Raw genomic sequence first — 12389 nt, forward strand, 5'->3', positions numbered from 1 at the left:
GCGCCCTGCTGCAGCCCAGGGCTGCGGGTGTGGCAGTGGAAAGCTCTACACGATGAGATCAGCCGAACTCAGGCTGCGGCACAGCTACCCGCCCTGCCGTCCGCGCAGGCGCAGCCTCTAGGCGTCCGCCGGCCCATGGCGCACGCGCAGTCGGTTCTCGCTCGCTCCCTCAGCCCCGCCCCCGTAGGCCCCGCCCCGCTCCCGTGCGCCGAGCGCCCCATATCCGGGTTCCTGCAGCCTTCGCCGCGGCCGCCCAGCTCATTCAGCTTTGCCGGGAGTGGTGATTCCCGACCAAAATGGCGGCCGTGGGGCGAGTCGGCTCCTTCAGCTCCTCTCCGCCGGGATTAGCCTCCACCTACGCGGGCGGCCCCCTGGCCAACGAGCTAGCGACGGGCAACGGCGGCGCCGCAGCGGACGACGAGGACGGGCAGAACCTCTGGTAACCCCCCACCCCTCCCTGGGCCCCCGCTGCCACTCCCGGCCCTGCGGACGCCTGGGGACCCCGGGCCGGCTGCGCTCGGCGCCGGGAGGCGGTCCTGCGGCCCCGGGCCCCGGCCTCAGCGTGCGCTTTGCTCCCCGTCAGGTCCTGCATCCTCAGCGAGGTGTCCACTCGGTCCCGCTCCAAGCTCCCCGCGGGGAAGAGCGTGCTGCTGCTGGGTGAGTGCCCCCGCGCGCCCCGCGCCCACCCCGCGCCCACCGCGCGGGCGTCCTGGGCGCCTCGTGTCGACGGCCCCGCCCCGCCGCCTCGCCTGGCGCCGTAGCTGAGGGGGAAGGGGGACCCCTGCCCCGGGACCTGGGGGACCCGCCCTCCCCTGCGCCCCTCCCCGCCCCGGGTTGTGGATGCCCCGTCAGCCTCCCCTGGAAGGACTGGCTGTGAATCAGCCCCCACGCCCCCCAGGGACCCTGGCGGCCTCGGATTTACCTAGAAAACAAGGGCGGTGTTTCTTTCATCACAAAGATAGGTAGCAGGCAGCTCTTTTCAAGAGCTCGGGTGCAAATGGCGTGCCATTAATATTTAATAGCCGACTCTTTGTGTAATTGACGGAGAAGCTAGAATTGAGACCCGGTATTCGTGATCAGTGTCTTGTTTGATTTAGCGTTTTCGGATCCAGCGTGCTCGTGTTGCATCTGCTTTGTAAACTGTCACTTATAATCCTGAAATGTGTAAAGCGCAGTAGAATATCTCTCTAGTTCAGTCACTTCAGCCACGTGGATGTAATAAGGACTGTCCTAATGTCTCAGCTCTCCTGATTGTTTCTATCCCCTCTGCTCTCTAGAAGTTCTGCGTTTTGTTTCTTTACTGACTTCTTTAGGGTGGGGGTAGAAGACCGGGAGGGAGAACATTTTCTAGGTTCACATGTGTGCAGGTTTAGCTCCTGAGTCATTTACATGAGAAAGATTTCTCCCGTATTCTTTCAATGTGTGTGAGGTGTTGAAATTTTAAAACTTAGTTATCAGGTGTCTCAAGACTATTTTTGTTATGTAGTTGAAAAAACAAAGACAAAGAAGTCAAATCTTCTTTGACAGGGTCCACATTTAATAGGAACGTTGAACTAGAAATAAATTACTTATTTTTCCTGAACTGCTGCTAATCTAGGGTATGTGATTCTTGTCACTCTTGAAAGTTATATGGAGCTGGTTGAAAAATTAGATTTTACCTTTGTTTTCAACGTGATTGAAAGCATCCACTGCAGATGAGCCTGGGTTAATTCAGGGTCCTATTACATGCTAGCCTAAGATCGTAAGTTGCTTGGTATCTATAAGCTCAGTTTCTTCATCTTTAAAATGGATATTATAGAAGTAATAATGCCTAAGTTTTAAGGTGCGGAGAGGATTGAATGAGATAACGTATTTAAAGTGATTAACAACACAGTAAATTTTTGTGATGGACTTAACTGGATTAACAGACATTTATGATCAGAACTCTTTAAAAATTGAGTTAGTGCTCTACATATGTGATATTTATAAGGCAGAGGTACATTTTAGGATCCAAAAGCAGAATAATTCCAGAAAATGTTTTTAATTTACTAATTTCAATTAATTACTGCTAATTACTAAACTGAAATGAATTTAAGGCTATGTGATGTCATTGAAGTGGATTTTATTTTAAAACAAGACTTCTTTTGACATACGGTGATTGTTTTCATTTTATAGATTCTCTTCACTACTCCCGTGTATTCACTGTTACCTAGGTAGTTCTGTGTCTAGTGAAATGATAGGTGACAGTTATGTTTATTTCTTCTTGTTCCTAATTTGCACTGAGGTGGCACCATGCCCCCCCCCCGGCCCCCGACACTGGCTCATGTCCTGAAACTGAATGTCCATAGACAAGCCAGGCTCCTCGCCCCTCATACTTCAAAGAGATTAAGTTTCTTTTGTTATGAGCTTAATAGTTCATAAAATTCCATCTAATACCTAATTGTATGAGCTTGAAATGAACATTTTTTTCTTTTGGCACTATTGGAATTTTTCACGAAAGTCTTTTTCGGCTTGGGAAGAAGCTGGTAACAGATTTTAATACTGATTACATAAATCCTTAATTTTCCAAGATAACCTCTAAAAATTCCAAGAGATGTTTTGCCATCCACCTATCACGGCCACATTCAGTCCGCGCTGATGAAGGAAAGAAGTGTACAGACAAGGGATTGTGGTTTCTTCTGTTAGGAGTTTGAGGGTGTCAGGTAGGGAGATACTGGGCTCTACTATGTCTTTCATGAAGTATGGTGGTCTCTGAAATGCTACTCGTTGAGGTTAGTTATTTGCAGATAATGGAATTTGTGTGTTAGAGTTCCATATTTAAAAAGCAAATCTGAGACTGTAACAAGGCTTTACATTTCCAGAAACAACTCAGAATAGAGATGATGATACACACCCAAATGGCAGTTTAACATTAGTTTATTAGTTTATCAGAACAAATTAGTTTCTCATTAAACAATTAATACACATATTGTTTTGTGACATTGGTTACCAACCGCATGGCGTGTCAACACTCTCCCCTTTTCGACCTTGGGTTCCCCATTACCAGCTTTCCAGACCCCTCCTGCCTTTTTGTCCTTGTGCCTGGGCTGGTGTTCCCGTTTGGTCCCGTTTTGTTTTATGGGGCTGTCTAATCTTTGGCTGAAGGGTGAACCTCAGGAGTGACTTCATTACTGAGCTAAAAGGGTATCCGGTGGCCGCATTCTCAGGGTTTCTCCAGTCTCTATCAGGTCAGTAAGTCTGGTCTTTTTTTGTGAGTTAGAATTTTGTTCTACATTTTTCTGCAGCTTTGTCCGGGACCCTCTATTGTGATTCCTGTCAGAGCAGTGGGTGATGGTAGCTGGGCACCATCTAGTTGTGCTGGACTCAGTCTGGTGGAGGCTGTGGTAGTGGTGGTCCATTGGTCCTTTGGACCAATCTTTCTTTTGTGTCTTTGGTTTTCTTCATTCTCCCTTGCTCTAGATGGGGTGAGACCAGTGGAGTATCTTAGATGGCCGCTCACAAGCTTTTAAGACCCCGACACTACTCACCAAAGTGGAACGTAGAACATTTTCTTTATAAACTGTCTTACGCCAGTCGAGCTAGATGTTGCCCGAGACCATGGACCCCACAGCCCTCAGCCCAGTAGTTTGGTCCCTCAGGGAGTTTGGATGTGTCTGTGGAGCTTCCATGACCTTGCCTTGGGCAAGTCATCAGAGCCAGTACTCTTAACCGATACTACTAGAGTATCTCCATAAAGAAAGGGAAAGCTTTCTTAGTAGGAAAAGTAACAGGATACCTTACAGTTATTCACAAGTTTTATCTGATTCTCCCAAGTATATTTATTTCAGTACCAAGAGAAACTCATTGATTTAGATTAATCGATTTCATTGTCTTATGAAATATATTTGTAATCCTGTTCCCCAGCACAGTTCCTGCCTCAGAGATAGGACGTCAGTATAACTTTCTGAGTTGAGGTTAGTGTGAAGTAAGGAAATAGAGCCCTGGTGGCGCAGTAGTTAAGAGCTCGACTGCTAACCAAAAGGTCAGCAGTTCAAATCCCCCAGCTGTCTCCTTGGAAACCCTATGGGGCAGTTCTACTCTGCGCTGTAGCGTCGCTGTGAGTTGGAATCGACTTGACGGCAACGGGTTTGGTTTTCGGTTTAGTGTGCTCATCTACTAACCTAAAGGTTGGTGGTTCCCACCTCCCTGCCCAGCAGCGCCGTGGAAGAAAGGCCTGGAGATCTGCTTCCATAAAGATTACAGCAAAGAAAATCTTACGGAGTAGTGCTACCCTATAGCACAAGGTGTTGCCATGAATCAGAATCGACTCAATGGCAGCAGGGTTAGTTGGCCCTTTGGCAAGTCATTTAAGCCTCATATTTCTTATTTGTAAATTAAGCTATTCGGATTTAGTGATCTCTGAAATCTTGTCTGAGTTGGCATTCTATAATTTTTTTATGTGACTCAAACTTGTGAGTTATTAAACATTTTCAAAGAAACTTCTTTAAGACACGTTGCAGTTGGAGTAAAATTGGTAAAATATTTCCTCGTAGATGTAGGCTGTTTGATTCCGGCCAGGAAGAAATGTAGAGTCTCTCTTGTGTGTTCCCTGAGGGCGCCAGCCCGGGAAGTGTGCAGCCAAACTAGCCCCACAAACTGCTGAGCATTGTCAGGAAATATGTTTGAAACCATCTTTCTTACTCAGGAACCAAACTAGCCTCTGCCGTGCTTGGATTATTGCATGTAGGAAACCTCAGGATGTACACAGTGGAACTGGAGATCTGTCCAGAGAAGGAGGAACTAACTTGTGACTGTCAGGAGAGGGGGTGGTTTTCTGTGTGGGGCTGACTTTTAAAATAATGAGATTGTTCAGTCTGAAACTATTAATCTTGTGAGGAGCTAGGATTAACGATCATCAGGGTTCCATGGCTTGTGGGAAACACAGACTTTTATTAATTGAAGGATGTTTTCCTGGCATGATGGGTTGTGGGAACATGATACAAAGAATCGAATGTTACCACATACAGTGAAATCCAGGAAAGCCTGAACCTGTGTAAGGCAGAAACTTGCCAGAGAAGGAAAACTCAAGTATTTTCCACCAATAGACAGCGATAGAAAAGTGGTAAGACTGCACCCTTTCAAAGGCGGAAGACTTGCAAGACCCGGAAAAACAAGGCAGTTCCATCGAGGTCCGGCTCTCACAGGTTTCCGTGTATACTGAATTGGTGATTTTCAAAGGATCAGTGTAAAATTATTTATTGCATGTCTGTTATGTATGATTACTAAAAATACACCAAACAGAATGCTTTGAGAGTCCAGTGGCATCTTGGTGTCTTGGCGATGGCTGCAGTCAGCAGACTTGTCTGTAGAGGGCCAGATGGTCGTTGAGCCTTTGTGAGCGATGCAGTCTCTCCTGCAGCTATTCACCTCTACCCTTGTAGCCCCCAAACAGCCATAGACAATATGTAGATGAATGAGTGTGGTGGTGTTTCAGTAAAACTTTATTTACAAAGACAGGTGACACCCTAGAATCGGCGTGTGTGCTGAAGTTTGTGGACCCCTGCTTTAGGTTATTATGGGCATCAATTTTTATCAGTAAGCACAGATGCCAGTTAATAGAGATTTCTGGTTTATGAAATATGGTGTTTGGCACATAATAGGCACTCAGTAAATAAAGGAGCCCTGGTGGCACGATGATTAAGAGTTTGGTGGCCAACCAAAAGATCGGCAGTTTGAATCCACCGGCCGCTCCTTGGAAACCCTGTGGAGCAGTTCTGGTCAGTCAGTAAATAAATGTTGGACGAATGATGAACGTGGGTTTAAGAAGTGTTAAGAGAAGTTGGTAATCTGTCCCTCAGTGCAGCGGTCAAAAACAGAAAACAGCCGCCAGCACCATAGGTGTAGTTCAGCAGAGTGACAGCGCAGCAGATGTGAGGTCCGTATGACAAAGAATGGCAGCAACAGCACTTCGACAATGTAAAACAGAAAGGAGCCGCGAATTAGGAAAAAGAAAGGACCTGTGTTCTGCACAGGGTGCTGTCAATAGGAAGTGAGTGGCCATGGGCTGATCTTTTTTGTTTGGGCCTTCTTTTCTTTATTTGTAAAATCAGGCTGGTGGCTCTTAGAAGGACTTCACAGATTACTTCTGTATTTATATGTTTATCACATATTTATTAGAAGCATGCTGTGCATCGAACGCCGTGCTGAGTCATGTGGGCGAAACAGGGCTGATGAAGACCCAGTCCCTGCCCTCCAGGAGCCTGTAAACGCCGGTGGGGAAGAGCGCCAAAGGAGTGAAAATCACAAATGGCAGATTCTGTGGAAAAGATGCCATCTGAGTAGTTTTGCTGGGGAAGGGGAGGAGGACACTGTGGGCTGAGGGAACGCGATGCAGTAGCTAAAACCTGGTGAAAGGGCCTAAAACCCGGCGAAAAGGACCGAGCATCTCGGGGGGGTGGAAGGCGTCCCAACCCAGAGGCCCGAGACCTGGGAGTGGGCCCTCTTCTTACCGTTGGATACTGTGGGATTGCTGGCAGATCGTGACCTCTGACCTCTAAACAGATTATTGCATCCATTATGGGATTAAAGGAACTAAAGAAATGAAGTCTAAAACGCTCTCTTCTTCAAATTGGAAACTGCTGCTTTAAATTATAAAAGTAATACAGGTTTTTTGCCGGAAAGGGAGAGAAAAAACATAGAAATGGATGAGGATAAGAAAGTGCAAGTATCGGATGAATCCACCACCTAGAGGTAGTCGGTGTTCGTTTTTCATACCTTTTCTCTGGGTATATTTGTTTTTCAAACAAAAATAGCCTCATACATTATGTACTGTATAGATTTATCCCATTTTATTGGTTGAATAAGATGTATATCATAATTCATTGGCAGATTTTTTTTTTAATGTTGTAAATAATGCTGTGAAGCACGTCTTTGTACACCTCATTTTCTATTTGTCCGTATTATCTTCAGGACCAAGTCTTGGAAGTGGAATTGCTGGGTCAGAAGCACGTAAATCTGTCTGTAGATTGCCCCACCATCCGTCAGTCGGTCATAGTGTGGTGGTTTGCATGTTGCTGTGATGTTCGAAGCTCTATCACTGGTATTTCAGATACCAGCAGAGTCACCAATGGTGGACAGATTTCAGTGGAGCTTCCAGACTAAGACTAGGAAGAAAGGCCTGGCAATACACTCCTGAAAATTAGCCAGTGGAATCCTATGGATCACAACAGAAGATTGCATGATAATAGTCGTAGAGCTTTAAGTTATCTCCATAGGGATTTTGTCTTACTCCGCTCCACTTGGAAGACAGCAGACAGAATTACTTGACTTGTCTCAGTTCACATGGCTGTTAGTGACATTGTCGCAGTTAGAAATCACATCTAAATCTTTGCCTTTTTAATCTGTTAATTAAGTTGTTATAAAGTTTGTGTTAAATTAGATGTCTCTTGGAGAGATGAAACTGTATCACGGGTGCCTCTTTATTTCTACACTGTTTTAATGACTGTGTGTGTAGTTTAAAGAAATTTTCTTTTGTAATCAATTTGTTGTTGTTTTTAATTGTAAATATATGTGTAACAAATTTCTTGCCATTTCAGCCTTCTTTACGTGTACAATTCAGTGCTATTAATAATGTTTTTCATGGTGTTCAACCCTCATCATTACCTGTTTCCAAGCAATCTGGTTTTAAAATGGAGCTGAGAAGAAGTGAGAAGTGATGGTCATCCTCATTGAATGGTGAAACAGAAGTTCTGCTAAGTGCTTAAATCCTACACTTGACTCACAGAGAATGGCTTATTTGGATAGGGTCCAGACAGTCAGTTGGAATACAGGCTTATTTGCTGTGGAGAATCTCACATTAGGACGGGGGTCTGGTTCATGGGCTATTTTTTGTATGGCCAGCAAGCTAAAAATGGTTTTTACATTTTTAAAGAGTTGGGAAGGGGGAGGGGGAGCAAATATGTGACAGACACCTCATGTGGCCTTGCAGAGCCTAAAATATTTTACTGTCTAGTCCGTCACAGAAAGTTTCCCAGCACCCGCATGGTCGTTGTTAGGGGCCATCAAGTCGGTTCTGATTCACAGCGACCCTGTGTACAACAGAACAAAACGCTTGCCCGGTCCTGCACCATCCTCACAATCATTGCTTTATTTGAGCCCATTGTTGCAGCCCGTGTCAGTCTGTCTTGTTGAGGGGCTTCCTCTTTTTTGCAGACCCTCTGCTTTACCAAGCATGATGTCCGTCTCCAGGAACCGATCAGTAACTATGTGGCTGGCAGGCTTAAAGGCGGTGTGTCCATCTCACTGCCAGCCACAGGCCAAGGAGCTGAAGAGAAAGCTTTCCTATGTTTACAGAAGACAGGTCGATGAGTTTTTCAGCATTGTTTTGAAGCCACACAGACCCCATCGCTTCACTTGTCACTTTAAAGGTGTATTAATTGCACAGAGTGAAGTGCGTATGGGATTACTTTTATTTTGTTGTATTTTACTCCTCAAACTATTAGCTTCTGTGTTTTGTTTTCCAAAAGAAAAAAACTTGGGATTTAGCGACTTCTGTTTTTGAATGGTTTGGCCATTAAAGATGATTTTTAAGTGTCTCAGTGCCGAAGTTTAGGCAGCCTGAATTTAAATGTTTTACCCTTTTAATTGCATGGTAGAATAAAGAGAGAGGGTGCATGATGGATTTTTAAATATGTTCAAACATAGTCCAGCTTGCCATGGCAGGGTTAAAAACCAACAACTCGGTCTTATGAGTGGACAGCATTTTCCTGAGTTTGGTGAAGAAGGCATGTGTCATAAGCTTATGCTGCTAATTGATCTGTTAGTAATGAGAGGTGGCCACTTGAATTTTATAGGTATGAGTAATGAATTATTTGAATAGATTCTGGTAAAGACCCAAGACAAGCAGTTACTGATGAGGTATAGTTATGAAAATAGAGACTGTGGCTGTGGCTAAGAAGTGTGAATGCTGGCCGAAGATCTTTTATACATGGGACATGGTGTCTTTTCAGTGAGCAAGCTGGGACAGTACCTGTTAGATAAGAATAGGACCATTTCTTGTCTGTATTCTTCTTACAAAGCAAGGGCTTTATATCCTGCTTACTGTTAAAGGAACCAGAGAATATTTGTTGAATGAGGGGGACAGACCTGGCAGTCTCCAGTAGTGTGCTGGAAGAAAGGACAAGTAAGTTGCTGACTACATTGCAGTATCCTTCCGGAGCACGAAGGAGAGGGTGCTGAACTAGACTTGTGGAGTCAAAGAAGACTTCCTAGAGGGAACAGAATTGAGGCCAGCAGAATGAGCTAGGGTTCTCCCAGTGAGGAGGGGAAGGGAACTAACTATTCCAGGAGAAGTGACAGCATATTTGAAGATTGAGTTGGGAGAGAGCCAGGCCCCTGTACAGCACTGGAACAGCTCGTGGGGATGGCCAGAGCCTTGCGTGTGGGGGTGAGGCATGGTGAGAGATGGGCAGAAAGAAATAAGGGACCTTCATGAGCAGCGTTGGCCTTACAGTTCACCCCTTACTGCAAGAGCAGCAGAGAGCCCCTGAAGGGTTTTTTCTGACATCTGATGAAAATTTTCAAACATACAGAAAAGTTGAAAGAACAGTTGATGCCCCTATGCCCCAACCTAGATTCTACAATTAACATTTAACTATAGTTGCTTTGTCCCATATGTATCTCGCCATGTGAATGCATTTTCTTGATGCGTTTCAAAATAAGTTGCAGATATCAGTACACCTCTTTCCTTCTAAATACTCAGTATGTATATCATTAACCAGAATCCCCTGAAGGGTCTTAAGCGGAAGAGTGGCATAATGAGATTGTTTCTGGAAGGTCACTCCGCTGCAGGATGGGTAATGAATTGTAGTGTGAATTTAGTGGAGTCCCTGAGTGGTGTAAACGTTTAAGCGTTCGACTATTAGCTGAAATATTGGTGGTTCAGACCCACCCAGAGGCACCTCAAAAGACAGGCCTGGTGATCTGCTTCCAAAAGGTAACAGCCTTGAAAACCCTATGGAGCAGTTCTACTCTGCACACCTGGGATTGCCATGAGTCGGAATTGACTCGACGGTGACCATCACCAAGAGTAACAACGTGAATTTAGTGAAAGTTCACTTTTGGGTGGCATGTTTATATAGTGAGAAGAAAACTCGGAGGGCATTATGGGTTAACAAACTTTTTACATAAAGACATAAAAAGAGAAAAGTACTCTAACATACAATGTAATTAGAAGATGTGTATAACCCTAGCTAGAACATGACTAAATCTTTGCAAGTACCTCAGATAGGATTCCTTGAAATAGTAGGTAAAAAAATGAGATTTTGTTCATATATCTGCTCCTCACTTATTGACTATCTTGTTATCCGACATTTTGCATTATGGCGATAGTAAAATAAAACTATATTTTGTGCATTAATGATGTACGTCTGGCAGTAATGAACACCGAGGCAAGAGAAACACTGGCTGTGGTGGTAAAGGTTATGTGGGATGCAGAACTCAAATTCACATGAAAAGACTAGACTTAATGGTCTGTCTGAGACTAGAGGAACCCCCGAAGACATGACCCCTGGGCTCTCTGTTAACCCAGAACTAAAACCATTCCCAAAGCCAACTCTTCAGACAAAGATTAGACTGGACAATCAAACATAAAATAATACTCGTGAAGAGTGTGCTTCTTAGTGCAGATAGATACATGAGACCAAATGGACAGCTCTTGTCCGGAGGTGAGATGAGAAGGCAGAAAGGGATGGGAGCTGGTTGAATGGACACGGGAAACCCAGGGTGGAAAGGAGCAGTGTGCTGCCACAGTATAGGGATTGCAACTAGGGTCACATAACAATGTGTGTATAAATTTTTGTGTGAGAAATTAACTTGAGCTGTAAACTTTCACCTAAAGCACAATAAAAAAAAAAAAAAGTGATGTGTCAGCTTGGTGGGTCCATGAGTCTCAGTGGTTTGACAGTTATGTAATGATGTAATCTGGCAGGTGTGTAATGTAGTTTGACAGTTATATGTAATGATGCAGTCATCCTCCATTATCACTGATCTTCTCATAACTACCTGGTCTTTGGAACCTAACCATGTCACTGAGTGAGGAGTGGATGTAGAACCTTTGTCTTCATTGACCTTCAGACTTTTGAAATAAGTCTATTTTCAAATGTCCACATTTGCCATCAAGACAAATCACATAATGCATTTAGATGAAGACAAAGTAAAAGCTGCAGAAAGTAGTTGGTATAATTGAGATTTGAGACCTATGAAAAATAAAAAAGACTTCAAGTCAGTGTAATAGCTGAATATTCAGTATTCAACCAACTGTAACTTCCAAACATTATTAAATCTGACAGATGACGGAGGGAAGAAGAGTAGTTGATAGAAATTTTTCTCCCCACAATGTTTTGTTTCAGTCAGCAAAGTACTTCTTCAGACATTTGAGAATGTTCTCAGTGCCAGCACTGTTATTCCTGGGAGTGAGCTATTCCTCTGTTCTCTCTTCATTCCACTTGTCCCTGAGACAAGGGGAGCTGCGTTCTTGTGAAATCTGACTTAGAGTCTTGCCGTGCTGCCACCACTCTCTGTGCTTTTGGCCTTTTGGCCTCAGTTTCCTCATCTGTAAGCAGAGGGGATGTCATTAGACCCCTTAACAGCCCCCAAATGCTGTTTGTGAAATGTTCTTTGTTCTCAACGTGACCATTTCTAACTTAGTACCAGACGTGAGAGGTTTTGAAGTCACAGGGCGGGACAACTTTCAAACTGCCATGTTGAGCATATTGTATTTATTTGACAATGTGCTCTTTTTTAAATTTAATGTTCTTAAAGTTTGTCTTAAAATGGATTCACTGGTTCTGAATGTTAAGATACACAATTATCATCATTTAAAATTCCAGCAGAGAAGGAATGATCAGTACAGTAAAACACACTTCATTCCAGGCCTTAGAGGTAGAATCAAGAGAATAGGGACATAGCCAGCCATCACTCAGAGGAAGCCTGCAGAGAAGAATGCATTAAATCATTTCTCTTTCCTTTCTGAAAATAGCAGTGGCCCCTGGAGGCAGAAATACCTTTTTTCTTACATGATAATACACAAATATCAAGGAGTAGCATGTCTGACTGTTGTATATTGGGAAGATCGTGCTTTGGAGTTAAATTCCTATGAAACCAGATCCTTGTTGTCATCTCCTACCTGTGTGACGTTGGCTAAGGTGCTTAACTTGAACAGTTCTGAGCCCAGGGATCCATCTGTTCAATGGGGGATAATCATTCCACCTTACAGTTATGTTGGAGTTGCTGCTGGCTGAATGCACATGGTGGGCACTGTGTAAGCGTTTACTGAAAGCACATGGCGGGCACTCTGTAAGCGTTCGCTGAAAGCACATGGCGGGCACTCTGTAAGCGTTCGCTGAATGCACATGGCGGGCACTCTGTAAGCG

At 44.3% G+C, this 12389-nt stretch overlaps 1 protein-coding gene across 3 annotated transcripts in view; it reads left to right on the plus strand.

Moving 5' to 3' along the window:
- The first annotated feature begins 203 nt into the window (after window positions 1–203).
- Window positions 204–12389, plus strand: part of DYNC1LI1 (dynein cytoplasmic 1 light intermediate chain 1) — a 38925-nt gene continuing 26739 nt past the window's right edge. For 2 of the 3 annotated variants that reach the window (XM_023732246.1, XM_023732247.1), the window contains exons 1-2: window positions 230–439; window positions 584–657. In XM_023732246.1, the coding sequence (XP_023588014.1) occupies window positions 297–439; window positions 584–657 (217 nt within the window). In that variant the 5' untranslated portion in view covers window positions 230–296. Of the gene's footprint in view, window positions 440–583; window positions 658–12389 lie in introns of all 3 variants that reach the window. The other variant, XM_004377351.1, reaches the window with a different exon arrangement.

The sequence above is a fragment of the Trichechus manatus genome, unplaced genomic scaffold, assembly GCF_000243295.1.
Source record: "Trichechus manatus latirostris isolate Lorelei unplaced genomic scaffold, TriManLat1.0 scaffold00049, whole genome shotgun sequence".
NCBI lineage: Eukaryota > Metazoa > Chordata > Mammalia > Sirenia > Trichechidae > Trichechus > Trichechus manatus.